Below are 20,518 nucleotides of genomic sequence, written 5' to 3' on the forward strand. Positions count from 1 at the left end.
AATAATTAAATTTAAAGAATTGGACTTATTTTAATAAATTGGACCATTCCTACTATTGACTCAAAAAATTAGAGTTATATCAAGTTTCCCCTTTTTTATTTTATTTTTTGAAAAATTATCTTAAAGAGGGCCCTTTTATAAATTTCGCACATAGCTCCCGAAATCTCAGAGACGACCATGCCCATAAGGCAACGGAAGACAAACCTTAGTCGCATATGGTTGTAAGAAGCGAACTAATAACTAAACTTATGCCGTGCCCACCAAGTTTAAAATGTACCAAGTGATAAAACCTTTTTTCGGTTTTTAGCTTGCTGCTTTTCTCACAACCCAAAACCAAAAGTAATAAAGCAACATAACACACTCTGAAGACCGAAGCTAACAATTGGAAATTGGTTTGACAATAACTCCAACGAGATGTTATTGTAACAGTATTTATATCAATTGTGCACGTTTTCTTGTTTGAAATTCCAGGTCGGATCTTCATAGGTATTTACTTTTATTTTTGTGTCAAAAAGTTAATACGTCAGGCAATGCGTAATTGGACGGTCCAAGTTTGTCTCTGACCAATGCACCGGGAGGGAGAAAAAACGACATAACGTTTTGATTTCTAAAATTTGAAAAATTTGACACTGACGTGGCGCAATACGAACCCTCGAGAAATTCAGATGGACGGTTGGGAAGTACGGGAAGGAATCAAAAAGGGGTATTTTGGTAAAAAAGCGACGACTGCGGGTTCGTCCTTTTTGTAAAACCAACGAAGCAAGCACAACATAGGAAAGAGAGAGGCACGGACTCTTGTTCTCTTCTTCAGGTTTGGGAGTGAGGTGATTAAAAAAAAAAAAGTACTCATGAAAAAAAGTTGTGAAGATTTTAAGCATTTGGTAAATTGAAAAAAAATGACTTATTTTGAAAGCTGCTTGTTAAATTGAAAAAAAAATGACTTATTTTGAAAGCTGCTGTGAGAATAAGCTGAAATCAAAGGAAAAAGCTGAAGCTGCTATTTGCAGCTTTGGAAAACTAGTTTTTTTTCAAAGCACACAGAGTTACAGTGCTCCTTTAATGAAAAGACCCACTATCAGACTGCTTTTTTTCTTCCAAAAACACTTTTACAAAAACGTTTACCAAACACTCTGCTGATTTATTTCACATTCGCTTATTCTCACGACACATTTATTCTAACAGCGCTTATTTTTCAAAGCAGACCGATACCAAACCAGCACTTCCTCGCATCAGAGAAGCCTCGATTTTCTTTCTCCTCAGATTCAGATTTCACAGAGTTCTCCTCAAAATTCAAATTCCGAAATTGGAGTCGCAAATTCGGCTAAATTCCCATGAAGTCCGATCTTACGATGGCTGGACCTTCGCGAACGTTGGATCAGACCCCGATTTCTCCATGGCTGTCCGCCGAGCATCATCACTGCAGGTCAGAATTCCAAACCCTCTGGGTTAGGGGTTTTTTTGTTTGCTGTAATTCGATCCATATGCGTTTCGGATTCTGGAATTTAGCTAAATTTGATTTCTTGCAAGTGTTGGATTTGAGTTATATTAGTGTAATTAGGAATCTACACTCCGATAATCATTGTGTTTAGTTTAAGTTGGATTTTTGCATTCATTTTTTTATGTTTTTGTTTATATGAATTTCATCACGTCGTGTAGTGATTGGTTGCACTTAAAAGATTTTAAGTTCAATGTGGCCTTTCGTTTAGTTTGTGTGAAATGCTTGTTCGAATTATGAAATAAGGCTCGAGTACATAGGACGGTTCAGTGTTGAGGATCAAGTACTGATGGACTTGGACCGCTTGTACGCTTTAGTAGTGAAATCAATGATTATATAGCTATGACTCTGGATTCCGGGAATAGGGAAAAATGAGAGATTTGGTTGGACTACTGAATGTGAATTATTGGTATGAAATGTTAAAAGATCATATAAAGAAAGAGTTTTGATACATTAATTGAGAAGAAAACACAATGTTAAAAATTACAACAATTTAGAGGGTGGATGTGAAATAATAATTTTTCCTTGATTATTTGAACACTTTGAATTTCCTAAATAGTGAAATTTATGTGTAACTAACAACATCATAATATTACTTTTTGTAAAGCCTAATTCAACTGTTTACGGTAAAAATCCAACCCACATATCTAAATGCCACCCTGAGACATGTTTTTATTCATATGATGTCCTTCTGAATAAGTGAACTTCTTAATTTTCTTTTTCAGTGGCAGAAATGTGGTTGCCTTGATAGCACGGAGGGAGATTTCTCCTAGAGCAAAACATGTGCCCACAAGGCGGTGGGGAGAAACTTCTAATAGGAAATCTAGTTCCACCTATGGGCCTAAGGGTGAAGCAATCAGAGATGCGAAACGTGGCCTCCGCTCATGGTACCAACAGTTCTCTTTTTTAAGTTTTTTCAAGCAGGTTTTAGTGTGAGACCTTTTGGACCTTTTATATTAGGTTATCAAAGATGCCATGCTGTATTAATTGAATCTGTATTTCATTGATCTTTCAGGGTTGAAGCAGAGTCACTGCGGCATTTGTCAGCCAAGTATTGTGATTTAGTGCCTCCTCCAAGGTCAACCATTGCAGCAGCATTCAGCCCCGATGGAAGAAAACTTGCTTCTACGCAGTAAGTTTTCTAATCTTGTTCACTTATTTAGATCTGAATACTTATTTCTGATCTTGACTCTAATTGAAATCTTTTCATGCTTTCAGTGGTGACCACACTGTAAAGATAATTGATTGCCAAACTGGCAGATGCGTAAAGGTTTTGAGCGGCCATAGAAGGACACCTTGGGTGGTACGTATGACTTGTGCAATTGCAGATCTATTTATTCTTCAATTTTTATTTTTTTTTTGCTAATATTTGCATCTTTCTCTATGAACTATTTAGCTAAGGGTAAAATCTATGTAAATGGAAGTCTGCTGAAAAAAAAAACAGATACAAATTAAATACCTTTATCCAATTTATTTGAAATATGAAATATCAATTAGCTGGTCCAAATTGTTTAACATTTTATTAATTAATTAATAGTTTAGGTAGTTGCTTCTGGGGCATGCGTTTTTTGGTATGGGTAAATTCCAACCACTAAATTGTGAATATTATTTTGACATGGAAGTAAAGTAACTAATGGCATTCTTACAGGTTAGGTTTCATCCTTTGAATCCAGAAATAATTGCTAGTGGAAGTTTGGATCATGAAGTTCGCTTATGGGATTTAAACACATCAGATTGTATTGGCTCTCGTGATTTCTGTAATCTCCAAAACTTCAGTGTCTTACTAAATTAGTAGGCTTTTTTTTTTTTTTTTGACACATTGTACATTTTTCCTAGAATTCTGACATAGTTCATATCCCTTTATGATTCTCTCCCCAGATCGACCTATTGCATCTATTGCTTTTCATGCCAATGGGGAACTCCTAGCTGTTGCATCAGGACACAAGGTGTTGATTCTTTTTATTACGGTTCTTTAGTATATCATACAATCATTGATGGTTAGTAATGGGATATATATTTTGATAACACTGACATAGAAAATCTGGTTTCAGTTGTATATATGGAAATACAATGGGGAACCTTCTTCTCCAGACATGGTATTAAAAACATGGCGTTCCCTTCGAGCAGTGCATTTTCACCCCCAAGCTGCTCCGTTTCTCTTAACTGCTGAGGTAATTTTCCAGAGGGCATTTAAGTGATTCTTCATTCCTGCTATCGTATAGGTTACATTATTAAACTGATATGCAGGTCAATGATCTTGACTCTTCAGATTCCTCAATGTCTCAAGCAACATCTCCCGGCTACTTGCAATATCCATCTCCTGCTGTTTTTGTGGCAAACGTTGATTTTAGTGAACGTCTTAGTTTGGCTACTCAACTACCACTTATGTCCTTGCCTTTTGTCTTCGTGCCGCCATATGTAGATGATCCAAGAATAGTAATGCAGCCTGAAAACGGACCTGCTGGATCAAATAGCATGCAAGTCACTTCTGCTTCAATGCAGTTTCAAGCAGATGTAAATGCAGCAGAGCAGGATGCTACCACAGTTTCTCGAATGGAGACATTTCCATCAGCTCCAATTGTTTCCAATCACAATGCTGAAGGCAATGCAGATAATTATTTCCTTAATGGAACGAGAAGTGATGCTTGTGACCGCACAGGAGATGCAATGGAGACTGATGAGATGCCAGCTGTAGGAGGAAGCCAGCATGGAAGCTGGATGAATTTAGATCCTGTGAATAATAGAGTACCTGAAAATACTTCAAGTCATCCTGGTTTTACTGAATTTGGGCAACCTTATAGAACGTTTCCTTATAGAGATCCTGCATTCTGGGAATTGCCTTTTCTCCAAGGGTGGTTAACAGGTCAAAGCCAAGCTAATTTTCCCTTAATGCTTCCTCTTAATCATGGTGGGCTTAACAATTTAGCTCAGCCTATGGGTTCTTCTAGTTTGGTGTCACATCTGTCTGCTCATAACGTGACGGATGTGGCAGCTTCTTTAGCATTGCCAGGAAGCACCAGTGTATCTGGGCTTTCTGGAAGATCTGGCTTGCAGCATTATTATCCGCACTTCCACTTCTCTGGACCAGAATCAGGGGATAGTGCTTCCTTAAGTACCCAACCCGATGAGAATGATGCACAGCCCATTATTAGTCGAATCCAGTCTGATATTGATACATTAATGGCTGCAGCAGCAGCTGCAGAATTACCATGCACTGTAAAACTAAGAGTATGGTCACATGATATAAAAAATCCTTCTGCTCCGCTGAATGCTGAAAGATGTCGTTTAATTGTTCCTCATGCTGTTCTTTGCAGGTATGTGAACATCTTTGGTATTCCTTTATTTCGTTTCTTTTACCAGTTTTCCTTTTACAATATTCTTCATTCTTCTACATGGCTTCAGTATTTGATAAATTTACAATATCTTCTAGCACTCGCGTCTATATTAAAAACAATTGTAATCAGATGCAATTGAAGGATTTTTTCTGCTCAGCTTGTAATTATGTTTTATTACAACTTTGTGTGGCATGTGCTTTTGCAGTGAAATGGGGGCTCATTTCTCCCCCTGTGGGAGATTTTTAGCTGCCTGTGTTGCATGCATGCTTCCTCATACGGAAGCTGACCCTGGACTACAAAGTCTAGTTCATCAGGATTCTGGAATTGCAACATCCCCAACTCGGCACCCAATCTCAGCTCACCAAGTTATGTATGAGCTTCGCATATATTCACTTGAGGAGGCCACGTAAATTTCTAATCCTTTTGTCAACTCCTTCTTATTTCCTTTATTCTTTTATCAACATCTTATATATGAGTTATTCTATTATCTCGTGCAGATTTGGTTCGATACTTGTCTCTCGGGCAATTAGAGCAGCACATTGTTTGACTTCAATCCAAGTTAGTTTCAAAGAAAATTTGACTACTATTGCTTTTATTTCTATTTATTCTCTGGTGCCTTGTGTCGTGCTTTTATTACCTTGGGCTCATTTTCTACTATGACTTGGATCATTGACCTCTTGTTCTATGTATGATAAGGTCGAAATTCATGGTTGACAATTATGCAGGTTTAGGTTGGATAATGACTTTCTTGTTTGTTTAATCTTATGTCTATTTCCGGAAGCTGTTTTGCTCTATTGTCATTTGCCACTGACAATAAACTGTATTTGTGCCTGTTCCTTTGGTACTTATAGTTGATTTAGTGTAATTCGCAACTACTGGTACTTTTGCATTCGATGTCAAAAGGATATTTTTGAGTTGAGTCTCTGTGCTTTATGTTGTGCCTGCAGTTCTCCCCCACGTCTGAGCACATATTACTGGCCTATGGTCGCCGCCATGGTTCTCTTCTTAAAAGTATTGTCGTTGATGGGGATACAACTGTACCTATTTACACTGTTCTTGAGGTGAGCTTCCAGAGTCTTCCTTCTTGTCCTGCAACTGAGTAGAACGTGTTATCTCTCTTTCTGCTTTGTGTTTGTTCTTTGGGAAAGTATTAGTTAGCAAAAAGTACTATTCGTTGAGATATGCTTTATTTTTTTAGATGTATAAGTTAGAAAGCTTAAAAAGTTGAATAGTCTTCATTTAGGGGATGTAATAGTATGCCTATTTGGTGATATTGTGAAGGCACAATGGTTGGACTTGGTTTTCTGTGTTTATGACAAAGAGTGATGGACTGGATTCATTATAAAAATTCAAAATTGAGTGAACCTTACTACTATTATCAAAGTTTTACTTTGTCAGACTCTTAGTTACCACATATATTTCTTTATTAAGGTCTACAGGGTTTCAGATAGATTTTTCTGCTTAATTAATATGTCAGCACTCTCTCAGTTGGCATGTTGTTTGCTACTGTTGTTAAAGTTTTACTTTGTCGGACTCTTAAATTACCATCATTTCTTTCTTTATTTAGGTTTACAGAGTTTCAGATATGGAACTTGTGAGAGTACTTCCCAGTGCAGAGGATGAGGTTAATGTTGCTTGCTTTCATCCCTTTGCTGGTGGAGGTCTGGTTTATGGGACCAAGGTGTGCTTCTGATGTTTCAGAAATCTTGCAATGATCAATCTACTGCCCTTTTGTTCTTTTTTGGAAGGTTGTGTTTTCCCATTTACAATGCTAATTTTCATGAATTGCAGGAAGGGAAGCTTAGGGTACTCCAGTTTGATGGTGCTCGAGATGAAAAGTTCATTGGACCAAATTACTTTACAGAGGAAAATACGGCTGTTGCAGTATAGTCAGCAAGGTTGTAGCATATTCTTCCTTTCATGCTTCTTGTTGAGTTTTCCTTGTGTCATTATAAGGGGTCAATAAAGTCATTAGTTGGGTTGCCGGGTTTGGCAGGTGGTAATGTTACCATTTGAAGATCTTTACATTTGTTACATGATCAAAGTTGGTGTTTATGTGTTGGTTGAAAAAAAAATAATGCTGGTTGTCAATTGTCGTGTTGATATATATGCCCGTACCAGTTACCTGCTCTGAATAAATGGGTGTTGGGTCATCCATTTAAGACCTTGGATATAAATGCGTAAAAGGATGATTTAAGCCTGAAATCAAAAGGGCTGTATGGTCGTACCATATGGAATCTTTCTTACCCCAAAAAGGAAAACAAGAACAAACAAAATGACCTATTTGGACTCGATTATTCGCTGCATGCAATCTATTTTTGGAACTTCACTTTGACATCTCTCTCTCTCTCTCAAAAATAATAATACTAATAATAATCTCACTAGAATTGAATTCCTATTCTCTGTTCAGATGTTGAGGGAAATGGTTCAGAGAATTGCTTGCTGAGCATCTTTTAGGACTCCAGAAGCCTAGCCTTTTTCCTTCAGGTAGATGTATTTTCCTATATTTTCAATGTTTGCATGCTTATCTTTATATTCATTTGCAAACTTGGGTTTGGGTTTGGGTTTTTATCGGTTTTTGTTCTCTTTTGTTTATTTTTTTGGAGGGTGGGGGAGGGGAGGTATTACTGGTATGATAAATTGTGATAGATTGAGGGTTATTTATTTATTTAACCGGTTAGAGTTCTGGATTTGGTCTACATTTTGTATGGAGATGGTTTTGGATCGTACAAATTGGCTTAAAAATTTGGCGTGTATTTGTGTTTGTTTGGCTTGTAATACATTAGGGTTCGAGTACTGGTATTTCGTTTTGTTCTATATTTTCCATGTCTAGTAATTCAGAAGATGCTAAGTTCTAAAAACTAGACTAGAACGTGTACCATCTCATTTTCGCCTCCCTGCATGACTTGAATTCTTGCTTTGAGTACTCTGCGGACCATACAAAATGCATGACTTGAATTCTTTTGTTTGAAACTTTGAATGCTGTTTTGGTTGCAGGATCCATGACAATGTAGATATTGGGAAAGCAAATCCATAAAACAGCTTCTGCAGTTGGAGCCACATGGTTCTAACCCTATGCGTGCTTCTCTCAAATCATAGATCCAATCAGCAGCGGAAGCTGGCGTCGGGGGTCCTGAAAGATGGCACAGCCAGCTTCATTGAGGCTGATGGCAGAGTTTATGCATTTACGGGCGATGGCGAAGCAAGATTGAAGTTTCGTGCGTGTACATAAAACCGTGTTTGATCAATTAAGAGACCGTTCATAAGCCCATTTTGTGTTCGTGTAACCGTATCAAATTGTGAAGTGCAATTTTGATATGGAGACTGCTTTTGTATGTCTAGAATTCAAAGAAAGAAGTCCAAAAATCCTCTATGATTTTTTGCGTCACCAGCTAGTTATACTAGACCTGCACACAGTGGAAAGTAGCACAAAACAGCATCATATCCGGCTAAACAAACAAAAAGGAATGGGATCCGAAGTCTAATGCTTTATCAAAACTAAGATTAGTGTCTTCCAAAAAAATAAAACTAAGATTAGTGGTAAAAAAACTTTTCTCTCTCCTTCCGTGAGAGACCCTCTCTCCTCTGTGAGAGTTTTCTTCCCCCTTTGGTGAGGGTCTTCATCTTGTCCACCTTCTCAGGCGCTGACTCTGGCTTTGGCTGGAGTCGGTTGCCTCTTTTCCTTTTCTTCTTTTGATGCTTCTCCCTATTTTTCCCTCGGGCTTGTCCTTTTCTTCATCTTTCGTGGGTATTCCTCTCCCCATCTCTTCCTCAGTCCGATCTTTAGCCATGGTTCCTTTTGAGTTCGTGTGTAGAGTTGAGGTGTTGTTCCTGGCTCAGGTGTTTCCCACACCATCACGTTCTCCTTGCTGTCTACTGTTTTTGGCCGTGTTGTTCGTGGGTTTCCCTGAGCTTCTTCCCAGTAGTTGGCTAATCCCTCTTTGGTGCTAACTATCACCTGTTAATGGTTGTGATATGGTTGATGTTCGGGGTTGGCGGTGGTGTTTGAGACGGCGTTGCTCGATGGTGGATGACGTTTCCTGTGGCTGGCCTGGATCTCTGTCGATGGAGGAGTTTTCAATAGAAGTTTCTCGGTTGGCTGTTGTGTGTTTTTTTGGATTTCCCTGTTGTGGGGCTTCTTTCTTTTTTCAGTTGGTTTCGGTCCTTTTCTGTTTGTGTATAGTTGTAGTTGGGCATTTGGTTTGCTTGTACTTTTGGGCTGCTTGTTTTAATAAAAGTTGAGGGAGAGATGTTGGGTTGTATTGACTTAACTACGATTAGTGGTTTGTATTGACTTAACTAGATGTTGGGTTGTTAGATTGTTAATGAAGTCATACTTATTTGCATTGATCCATCATTTCTAATTTTTTTTTTTTGGGGACCGCTAGATGTTATTTTGTGAATTAAGGTGATATATTCTTGCTAGGTGAGTTGATACATTATGTTGTCAGATTGTTTGTCGAGATTGTTAATTGTAGTCGTAAATACAAATAAGAATCATTGTGTTGGCAAATTGTTTGTCGAGATTGTTAATTGTAGTCGCACGTACAAATAAGAATCTTAACCAATTTCCTAATTGCTTTGTTTGTAAGACAATGATTTAAAGCATTTTAACCATGCATGGTTGCATCCGAGATTCTAAGTTTGATTTGTCTAATTCTCTCGGCTAGTATAAAAACGGTTGCAGAAGATTTGAACTCGATGATTGTACCAACTCAAAAGAACAGGCCGGTGTCTAAATCATTGCCCACAAAAGAGGAATTTTTTTTTTTTAACAAATCCTATTTGACCAGTCAAAGGAGCATTAAAAGCTAATAGCCAATACGTAAAGGAGGGTTGGTTCCAATGGGACATGCATTGACTAATTATTTTCCCTTTGACTACTAATCGAACTATCGATCTCTCTCTAAAAATTCACAAACCCTAAAAAACAAAAAACAAAAAACAAAATAAAAAATCTGAAATTTATGAGCAAAAGAAGACAATAATCATGATTAATTCATGATAATAATGGTTAAGAAGAAGAAGAAGAAGATTCGAATTTGTAGTGTTTATCAACAGCAAGAGAAACATCCCAAGTGCAGGTGAGTCCCTTTGGGATGGTGACAAGATCTCCAGCTCCGAACTCGACATATTCCGACGACCCTTTTGGATAATACGCCTTCACTCTTCCCTTCAACAAATAACACGTCTCCTCCGCATCAAACTTCAGCTGGTACTTCCCCGGCGAGCAACCCCATCTGTCAATTCATAATCCCAAAACAAAAACAAAAACATAAATAAATCAACAAAAAGTACCAAGTTATATATTTTGTAGAGAGAGAGAGAGAGAGAGATGGAAGCTCTGTGCCTTTGACCGCACTGAGGAGCTAATCACGCTTAACCCTCTATCGGGAGTGAGAAAGAGAGAGAGTGGAGGGGTCCTCTCGTGTTGGGGGTTGAGAGTGGCAAACCTTGTGCCTTCGTGGCACTGAAGAGCTAATCTCGCTTAATCCTTGATTTACTGAGTGAGAGAGAGTGAGAGGAGGGGAGGTGAGAGACTTACTTGGGCCAGCACTTGATGTCCAGTTGGGATAAGCGAGATTCAGAAGGGTTTCTTTCAACTGTGATTCTTAGGTTTGAAGATGATGAGGAACTTGATGACGATGAGGAGCAGGGTTCTGCAGCCATGAAAATTACTTAAGTTGGAAGGATGGGATAATATCTTCTTTTATTTTTGGTTGAATTGTTGGGCTATATATAATTATATATTGTGAGGGTTCTTGAGAAGCTTTAGGAAAAGGGAATCTTTACGAGAGGGGTAGGAGAGAATAAGAAACCTTACTATATATATAGAGAGAGGGACAAGATATTGGTATACCCATTATTCCCTCCTCATTATTTACCGTTGACTTATCCCATGATCATGTTACAGTCAACAAAATTTTATTTTTCATATGCTGAAAATCAAAATATCTGAGCTGTGGTGCATTACGTATTCACGATAAAAATTTGACTTTTATTATGCTTTATAAAAGAAGGTCAATTTTTTTTTATTTTGTGTATTAATACGAAAAAAAATGTAACTTTTATTATGCTTTATAAAAGAAGGTCAATTTTTTTTTTCTTTTTATGTATTAATACGGAAAAAAATGTATATCTAGTATTACGTTAATGCACAAATTTAATTATATGGTAGGTGGTTAGCTACACTATATTTAGTTATTGCAAATGGGGGTAGAGGGCCAACCCATGCGACCAACTCCCTTATGCACAAGGAAGTTTACATGTGCAATTTATTAGACGGTGTTAGAAGGAGAAGTTTATGCACAACGTTGTCCACCCAAATAATTTTTATCGTTTAAAAAAAAAGATCAGCGGGTAGCTTTGTCATAGTAGTCCACAATTTCAAGAGTTGGAAAGACTTGCAGAAGCATTTTAGTATTTTTTTTACTACCATCGTGTAATTCATCAACATCAGAAATTAAATCTAAGACATATCATATGTAATACGAACGTGAAATTCGTCCTATCCAGCATCGTCTGCAATTCTGTTTCTCATTCAACAAAGAAAACCATAGACTGAAAACTCTTCAACTCATAATACCTTCAACCAACAACTCGAATCTAGAAATCAAGTCATGCCAAGAACAAAAATATTTGTACATTTGACATAAGATATCATAGTTTTTTATTGTTCGACGTCACAAATGCGATGAATTAATTGTTGACAAACACAATTGACGAGACGTCATACATTTGCTGTCATATAATTTTGATGTTTAATCCATTACCATCGATGTATCTAAGCTAAGTTTGTGAAAATATCCAGTCACTGGTCAAACAATTTGACCGTAAATCCAACCGAAAGAGATTGCGTGGCAAAAGATGAGTGGATGAAGCATATTACAGTTTGACTGGGAACCATGATCTTGAAGATACCGACATAGCTCTGTCAGACCTTTTCGCTTGGCTTCATCCATATCCTTGATGTCCCATGATGTTTACATCTTTTGGTTTTATTTATCACCCCTCATCAAACAACCATTTCTGCACATGCCGCTCCACGTGCAACCATACTGGAACATTCTACTGGTCCTAGTCACGAGTCACGAGCCACACTGAGATGAGATATTCGAACTTAGATTTCTTTCTGATAAGAGAAAAAAAAAGTACTATTATGATGTGTTTGTTGTATCGAATTATTTCGAACTGAACTAGTTTCAGGGATTAAGTTGGACTGGTTTAGACTAGATTAAGTTGAACTAGCTTAGTGAAGCGTTTGGTGTAGTGTCGGACTAAGAAGCAGGATAATGAAAACAGTATTGTCATCAGTTTGGTGTTTGCTCAAACTAGAACTACATTATTGTTCTATTTTTTTTTATTAAAGATATTATTAAAATTAATAATATTGGATGAGAGTGAGACTCAATAAAAATACAAGCTCAAAATTCAAATTAACATAGAAATTGGAATTGAAGATTCCTTTTTATTTTATTTTATTGTGTCTGGAATTCAGAAATTCATAAGATGCATGTGATACTAAATGCAATCAAATACATCAAGGCTGGCAAGTTCAACCAATTGTTTAATCCAAAATCTCTAACACAAAATACTTAATTAATTGAGCACACACCATGAACAACAACTTAAAACACATGAATTATTTCCACTTGAAAGATTCTTGCATTATATAAAAAACCCAAAAATCAAAAGCTTCAAATAAGAAAAGATTTTACATTCACTTCCTCAAGCTTTGAATTGATGAAAACACAGAAACCCACCAGACTACCACAACCAAAACCGATAATCGCAAAATAAAAAAAAAAAGCATAAAACTCTCATTTTTCCTCTGCTACTTCAAGAATCTGCAAACAAAAAGAACAAAACAATTCAATTTCTCCTTCTTCAAAGTTTACAACTTTGAATTTGTTTCAAATCAGAAAAAAGAAAATGAGGAGGAGGTGGAAGAGATAACCTTGCGTCGCTGCTTGCAGGAGGAAGAGAGGCTGGACTGGAGACAGCGAGAAGCTTGTCGTTGCCGTCGGTCAATCCCTCTAAAACCCTTTCATCACCCCTACAGAACTATGAGATCGTTTTGTTGAGGACGTTGTCGATCTGCTACAGCAGCTGTTGATGTATAAAGGACGAGATCGATTCGTTTGATAGCCAAAAAGATGAGATTGACGAAAGCCCGTAGAGGATTGGAAGGGCGAAGCGAAGCAGTTTTAGCAATCCGGCTGTTTTTTGGAGGGACTCGCTAAGAACCTCTAGTGAGGGCGTTAGGCGAGGCGAGTGCCTCCGAATCCCACTAAAGTTAATCATTCCATCAAACAAACACGGGACTACATTCATTGCTAGTCCAGTCTAGTCCAATGAAGATTATTAAAGGCAAACAAACACACCCTTAGATCATAAGCTGGTGGTCCGTTGGTAAAGGACAAATTACGAGGTTTTCTTAAAACTAAAAATTAGAGGTCTCAGGTTCAAAAGCGTTGTTGGTGTGGAAGTCAGATTTGTGGCAGGAAAAGCTAAAATGCCTCTATGAGTCTTCTTGATCCCGGAAGAAGTGGATAACTGTGACTTACTACTAATTATCCTTCTTTTAAAGAAAAAAGAAGAAGATTTCTTTCGACAAAGAAAAAGAAAGTACAACTAGATGAAATGGATTAACACGAGAAATAGAATACTTAAACTTCAGTTTCTCTAAACATTAAAACAAAAAGTATTGTTAGACAAAGAGTTGGTCCGTTGATATGTACGAGACTCGATCAGTCATTTTTTATCATATATTTTTGTCTTTCAATTTTGGCTGCCCATTTGGATTATAAAAGTAGACAAGTGATGATCAAATTCATTTAATTTTGCCTCTAAATTGAGTTGAAATTGAAATGGTCTTATTAGTGTATATGGAATTATGCATGTACATATAAAATAGTGGGTGGGCTGTATTGACTAACTATTGCCTCCACATTTTTACGGAGTATAATTCTCTTTCCTTCTATTCCTTTCTCATTCTCTCACATTTTTTATTTTATTTTATTCTCTTTATAAAAAAATTAATATAAGAAGTTAACGTAACTTAATGATAACCTTTCAAATTGAAGAAAAGAGAAGAGAATGGAGGGAGAAAAAAAAGAGAGAAGATAATCCTTCTTCCATTTTGATACATTTGTGAATGATGAGGCGTGCCCATTTTAAATCACATCTCCACGTTTTGAATGCCATCTCAAGAAAAGAAAAAAAAAAGATTGTGCATCAATCAAAGTCAACCACTCACTTCTTAATTTCTATTTGGCACTCACCAACTTGGATGTGATGATTTGTACGAATAAATTGTATTTGTATTGTATTTGTATTGTATCTGTGAGACCCCCTCAAATTTTAAATTGTTTAGAAAGTGTTGTTACTATTTTTGGAGAAATGTGAAGTGTATTCGAATTGTACGATTTGTGGTTGATTTTGAACAATTGAGAAAGCAGCCTCTTTTAAGGACTCTTTTTAAGGTTATAAGATGAAGTTGGGCGAGATCACAGAGTTCTCTTTCAGATTAGTTTTTTGAGGTCGGATGTATTTTTAAATGAATTTAGAATAGAGTGAGATGGAATTAAGTGGTACCACATGTTGAGCACCCCTCCAACTGCTGAAAGGAAGAGTGAGGTTGTATAACTGTGGAGTATACCACTTATGTTCTGATCACAATGAAAAATTTCTCATAACCGTGGGATAACTCCATGCCTTCTTCTTCGTGGAACAGCAAGGGCAGAGCATAGAGAGAAAAAGAAAATTAAATAAACCCTTCAATCTTCCGAAATTCATAACTTTTCAATTCGAGAATCCGATTGAAGAACAATATTTTCCTACCATTGGACCTGGAACGGTATTGATAGATTCTGTTTTGCTTGAAAAGTTGGAGGGGAATTTCTGGAAGAAAAAAAAATTGACCTGGAACTCGCTGGTTTCATATCATGGACCTAAATGCAAAAATAGTTTCAATTTTGGGGAAATTGTGTAATTTTCACAAAATTCAGGCACCAAAGTTCAAAGACCTATTTGAAATGTTAAAAGATTTTAACGAAGAGAGAATTATTATTTCGTTAAGTGAAGTGTCCTTTTTGAAGTGAACGGGATAAAGTTTAGTTACTATACATGTAACATGCACGTATGTTGACATATTTTAATTGTTGATTATGTATTTGTATATTTTAATTAGTACTTATATATTTATATATTCATCTTACATCGTTTCATAAAAATGACGATGATGTGATATGTGTCATTTGGTTCAACTGCATGACTTGATCAACACCATTCACATGTTTATGAATATAACTTTGATTCTTGAATAATATTTGTTTATTTGGAATGTTTGGTGATCTCCAACAAGGGCTATAGGCCACAATTAGCTCAAAATTTGATAAAATTTGTCTCCAACCAAAGGTCTAAAGGGAATCAAAATAAAAGAATTAGGTTGAGTTTGGTCCCAAGGCAAGCAACAACATGTAGTGTCAGCATATGTTAAGTTTAACCCAGGGCACGCAACATGTAGCCTAGGACAAGCTAAGTTTGGCTTCAAAAGTAATAAAACATGAAGGGGGATAAAATATAGCCCTGCATAGTTGAAGGTGGAAAAATTTAGCCCTGAAGTAGTTTTTAAATATTAATTTTTAAAGGGCTAAAACATAGCCAATGGCTACGTTTAACCTCCATGACTGAAGATGGCCTTATGTTGATATTTATTTATAATTATTATGAACAATAGTTATCTCATAGATTATGGACTCATTTGAAAAGTATCAATGTAAATAAATAACTATGCTCATTTGTTGAAGTCCTAAAGTGAGTAACTATGGATTTATGAAAATATGGAACTAAAATTAGTTGAGTCCACTCTCGAGGTACCAAGATCTAGGATCAGCCTAAATTGCACAAGATAATGAATGAAGTCCTTTCGATAAGGATCTGATAAAATGATGAAATTGGATTTTAGATTTGGGAACTAAGAGTTTGACAAGATGACTAATGGAAAGAGAAATGAGTTATTTTGTTAACTAGTTAACAAAATAGAATGAAGAGATATCTATTTTCTTCTATTTTTTTTCTTAATTCACAGACTAGCCATGGAGTTAATTTTTTTGCCGACCTCGGGTTCGGGAATGCCAATACAATCTTATGTTCAAGTAGGAGGAAGTTTACAATGCACCAAGACAACACACTAAGAGATCGCTTGGTGGTTAAACTTGAATTGAACTATTTTAACTAAATTAAACTATTGTCTTCACCATTATTTAATGAGCTTAAAAATATTGAAACCAGACTTAATAAATTGGATAACAGTCCAGCAAATTGTGTTTTCCAAGTCTCCTTAAAAGGTTGAAATTCTATAGGAAACACTCGTACTCATTTCTCATATTGTCTAGTCTTAGCCATTGAACGACCCCTAATGGTGCGTTTGTTTCCCTTCCTTAAGTTTCACTACATTGGATTGGATTAAGAATTAGCTAGTCTTATGTTTGTTGGCCGACGAAATTAGCTTTAGTGGGACTAGAGTTCACTCAGCCTAACTATGGGGCTCACTAAAAGGTCTTAGCGAGACCCCCCAAAAAACTAGCGAATTGGTAAGCCCGTTTCTCGTTCTGCTTAACTCCTTGTCTGTCTCGACCAATTCGAAGTCACCCCCCACTCCCCGCAACATCTTCGTTTTGCTCCATGACTTGGCCAAACTATGCCTCTGACCACTGCTGCGTCCTCATAAGTCTTGTGCGGCTTTCTCTTTTCCATTTTCTTTTCACTTTCTTCGATTTTGTTGTGAAGATTCGTGAAATTATAGGTTTGAGTTTATGGTGGGATGAATTGGTAGAGGTGGACATTATGGACTCATCTAAATTCTTCATTGATGCCCATTGTAGAGTTGTTGAGTCACAACATGTTTTTCGACTAACGGGGGTCTATGGTACTTCCTATAGAGCAGAAAAGGCGGCCTTCTAACAAGGAATGAACAATGACTTCTACCCATTTACCACCCCTTGGATTTGCAGAGGCGACTTCAACGATTTCCTGTGGGATTGGGAGAAGTCGGGTGAAGCGGAGGTTCGACACAACATGTATAGATACTTGGGGGAATTCATGAATAGTATGGAATTAATGGATTTGGAGTTTAACGACCCAAAATTCACATGGAGGGGAACTCGCAATGGTCAACTTATTGAGGCTCGATTGGACCGTGGTTTAGTGAACAAGTAGTGGCTGGACTTGTGGCTTAATACCATTGTTACCCATGGTATTATTGTCTAGAGGGATCCTATTTGTGGAAAGGGTAGATGGCTATTCAGGTTTGAAGCTTATTGGTATAAAGAAGCCGAATGCAGAGAAATTATGAGGAACTGTTGGGAAAAACGATGCTTGGGAGGTACTTAGATAGATGGAACAAAAAAGTGAATGATTGCCGCTCCAAATTGATCGACTGAAGTAGGAAAAAAATTCAAGTTTAAGGGGCGGGAAATTGAGGAAAAGTTGATACACTTAGGGAAATTAAAAGAAGATTGGGGAAGGAATAAACAGCAGAATGAGGAACTTTCTATGAAGGTAGATAAGTTGTGGAGGCATGAGGAAAGCTTTTGGCAACAAAGATTGAAAGTGAAGTGGCTTCAAGAGGGGGATGCAAACACTAACTTCTTCCATCAGTCCACCTTGCAAAGGTGTAGGAGGAATAAGATGCTCAAAATCAATGACGAAAATGGGAGTGTGGATAGATTGTCCTAGGAAAGTGAAGGAAACCATTGACAAACACTTTGTCAACCTCTTCACGTCAGCGGTCTAATAGGGAGTGGGGAACAGTTTTGGATTGCATCCAACCAAAGGTGACTGCCGAAATGAATTCTTCCCTCATCGCCTTGGTCTCAACGAAGGAAGTCAAGGTTGCTGCGTTACAAATGAGGGGGTTAAAGGCCCTCGGCCGTAATGGCTTCCAAGGCATTTTTTGCTAGTCATTCTAGGGAAATATTGTGGAGGAGGTCAATGGGTTGGTTGATGATCTTATGATGGGCAACAACAATCCCAAACGAATTAACTCCACACATGTTGTCCTCATCCATAAAGTCCCAAATCAGGAGTCTGTTTCTCAATTCCGACCTATTAGCCTTTGTAACTATTCTTACAAAATATTGTCGAAGGTCATGGAAAATCACCTTAGACTGTTGTTGTCGGAGCTAATTTCCTCGTCCCATAATGCCTTTGTTGCAAGAAGGCAGATTCATGATAATATTGGCATGCCACATTAGCTTTTCCACTTCCTCAAAACACGAAAAACAAAGAGAAAATTTGAACTCGGAGTCAAATTAGACATGCAAAAGGCTTATGATAGGGTGGAATGGGATTTCTTAATGGCAATCATGGAGAGGATAGGGTTTGGTCAAAATTGGAGCAGTCTTGTCCTCAGATGCATTTCGTCGGTTGATTTCACCATTATACTAAACGGTCAACCTGGATAGAAGTTTACTCCCTCACGTGGCCTTCATCAAGGTGATCCATTATCCCTATATCTTTTCCTATTCGTAAGTGAGGTCATCTTCCAGCTCATTATGCAGGCTAGTGAAAAAAAGCTGATTACGAGGGTTCAAATTAATCCATACGGGCCTGTTGTTTCCCACAACTTCTTCGCGGATGATACCTTATTTTTTATAAAAGCAGAAAATGAGAACTGCAACAACTTAGTGAATTTAATCAAGGAGTATTGTGAGGCCTCTAGACAGCAGGTGAACCTTCAGAAGTCTAGTGTGTTCTTCGCGTTAATGTCCTTGCGGCCTTATCGGAGGAGTTTAGTAGTATTCTTGGGATGCCAATAGTTGACAACCTTAGGACTTACCTCGGAGTGCTTACCATATGGGGGAGGTTCAAAAGAAAAGGGCTTGCTTATGTCAAGGAAAGGATATTGGGAAAATCAGGGATGAAAACATGCAACCTTATCGTAGGCAGGTAGAAAGGTTTTGATTAAAGCTGTGGTTCAGGCTATCCCGGGCTATCTGATGAACCTATTCAAATTTCCCGCCACCATTGCAAAGAAGTGGACTTTTTGATCTTTAATTTCTGGTGGGGGAATAATAGGGAGGAGAAACACATTCATTGGTTCTCCAAGGTTACTCTTGGGCTCCTGAAGGCTAATGGGGGCATGGGTTCATATGCTTCATGGATTTTAATGATGCCCTTATGGCGAAACAATGTTGACGTCTAATCCAAGAACCTGATTCATTATGGGCGAGGGTTCCGAAGGCTTGGTACTTACCTCACTGTTCCTTTCTGGATGCCAAGCGTGGAGGCCAAACATCCTGGGCGTGGTCTAGTTTGCTTACGGGACGCGACCTTCTGCTTAAGGGAACCCATTGGCAGGTCATAAATGAGAAGGATATTCGGGTTCGAAGCAATAGATGGATGTCATCATTCCGGTCGGACACCCCATCCCTACCAGGTCGGTGCAGGTTAGCTGTAACACCACAGTGGAATCTTGAATTAACCAAGCTAGTGGGGATTAGGATATTGAATTTTTAAAATCGTTCATTTTGACGGTAGTGTTTGATGCAATCCTGGAAACTCATGTTGGCGACCCCGTTCTATGGGATAGGTTGGCGTGGTCGCTAAATAAAAGAGGGCTCTACTTAGTAAAGTTGGGCTACCACTGGGCGCATTCATGGGTGATTCCAAGGATCAACCCTAGATCTTCATTGTCTACAACCATTCCGGATTCGTTATGGAAGTCGGTGTGGAAGCTGAAACCCCATCCCCCCCTAAAAAAAATCCGGTGCTTCATGTGGAAGACGATGCATAATGCCTTGGCCACAATGACGGCTTTCTATAGACGAAAATATGGTTCTTCACCTCTATGCCATCTATGTAACTCTCAAGAGGAATCGATTGAGCACCTATTTCTCTTGTGTCCGTCGATGGAAACTATATGGTTTGGTGGAGTTCTAAACTGCAAGGTAAACAGGAATGAGATTACAACGTGGACAAATTGGCTTCTTGCAATTATAAAGGCCAACAAAAACTCGAAGGCCGACATGGAGAGGATCCTGCCTTTTGTTGCTTTCTTATGTTGGCATATTTGGAAAGCTAGATGCTGCCTCCTCTTCCAACAACAACAAATCAACCCGTCCCAGGTGTTGGCGGTAATATCCACAAATGTCAGTGCTTTCTTGGAGGCTTCGCGAGCTCCCATTATAAGCGTGGTGCAGAGCAGACCTGGCAACCATGTGCAGGCACGTTGGACTAAGCTGAGACATCCTTTTGTAAAAATTAATGTCGACGCGAGCTGGGTGGCTGCCACGAATGATGGATTTGCAGGGGTTGTGGTGAGGGACTTTTTTGGCAGTTTCACTGCTACTCAAAGATACCGTTTCAATGCTCATAGCGTCGCTGCTACAAAGGTGATGTCCATTTTGTGTGGGTGTGGCTTGGGTTTATCCTTGGGTCTGAACTACGTTGTTGTTGAATTTGATTTATTGGATTCCATATCTTGCTTGCGGGGAAAGATAACAAATGGCAAATGAGAGGCTTTTCCAACCTTTGCGAGGTGCAAGAAAATTAGGGAATCCTTTCATGGCTGTCGCTGGTCTTGGATTCCAAGATCAGCCAATATGGCGGCTGACCAATTGGCGTTGCGAAGAAGTGGGGAGATGTGTGACTTTTCTTGGGTCAATAGACCCCCATCTTCACT

The 20,518-nt window shown here is 38.1% G+C and overlaps 2 protein-coding genes and 1 long non-coding RNA gene across 5 annotated transcripts; 1 reads left to right on the forward strand and 2 right to left on the reverse strand.

Annotated features, from left to right (window-relative positions):
* Positions 1-1,199: 1,199 nt before the first annotated feature.
* Positions 1,200-8,218, forward strand: LOC103428014 (uncharacterized). 3 transcript variants are annotated; one of them, XR_011581480.1, is made up of 15 exons: positions 1,200-1,423; positions 2,221-2,382; positions 2,511-2,627; positions 2,714-2,798; positions 3,144-3,252; positions 3,374-3,441; positions 3,547-3,666; positions 3,743-4,809; positions 5,036-5,236; positions 5,328-5,388; positions 5,778-5,891; positions 6,398-6,511; positions 6,622-6,728; positions 7,241-7,317; positions 7,828-8,218. XR_011581480.1 is itself a non-coding variant. In XM_070822566.1 (14 exons), the coding sequence occupies exons 1-13, from the start codon at positions 1,332-1,334 to the stop codon at positions 6,718-6,720; spliced, it is 2,409 nt and encodes an 802-aa protein (XP_070678667.1). In that variant the 5' UTR covers positions 1,200-1,331; the 3' UTR covers positions 6,721-6,728; positions 7,828-7,974. The 3 variants fall into 3 exon arrangements, 1 of the variants encoding a protein (XP_070678667.1); XR_011581481.1 differs by having other exon boundaries at positions 2,227-2,382; XM_070822566.1 differs by lacking the exon at positions 7,241-7,317 and having other exon boundaries at positions 7,828-7,974.
* A 1,317-nt stretch (positions 8,219-9,535) lies between these two features.
* On the reverse strand, positions 9,536-10,641 carry LOC103419908 (uncharacterized). Its single transcript, XM_008357996.4, has 2 exons — positions 10,376-10,641; positions 9,536-10,070 (listed from the first exon to the last, which is right to left on the reverse strand). Exons 1-2 carry the CDS (start codon positions 10,498-10,500, stop codon positions 9,845-9,847), a joined length of 351 nt encoding a protein of 116 aa, XP_008356218.1. The 5' UTR covers positions 10,501-10,641; the 3' UTR covers positions 9,536-9,844.
* Positions 10,642-12,458: 1,817 nt separating this feature from the next.
* Positions 12,459-12,989, reverse strand: LOC139195736 (uncharacterized). The gene is made up of 2 exons (XR_011580595.1): positions 12,788-12,989; positions 12,459-12,677 (listed from the first exon to the last, which is right to left on the reverse strand). It is a non-coding gene; the product is annotated as an uncharacterized lncRNA (long non-coding RNA).
* Between the last annotated feature and the right edge of the window lie 7,529 nt (positions 12,990-20,518).

This window comes from Malus domestica, chromosome 05, assembly GCF_042453785.1.
Source record: "Malus domestica chromosome 05, GDT2T_hap1".
NCBI lineage: Eukaryota > Viridiplantae > Streptophyta > Magnoliopsida > Rosales > Rosaceae > Malus > Malus domestica.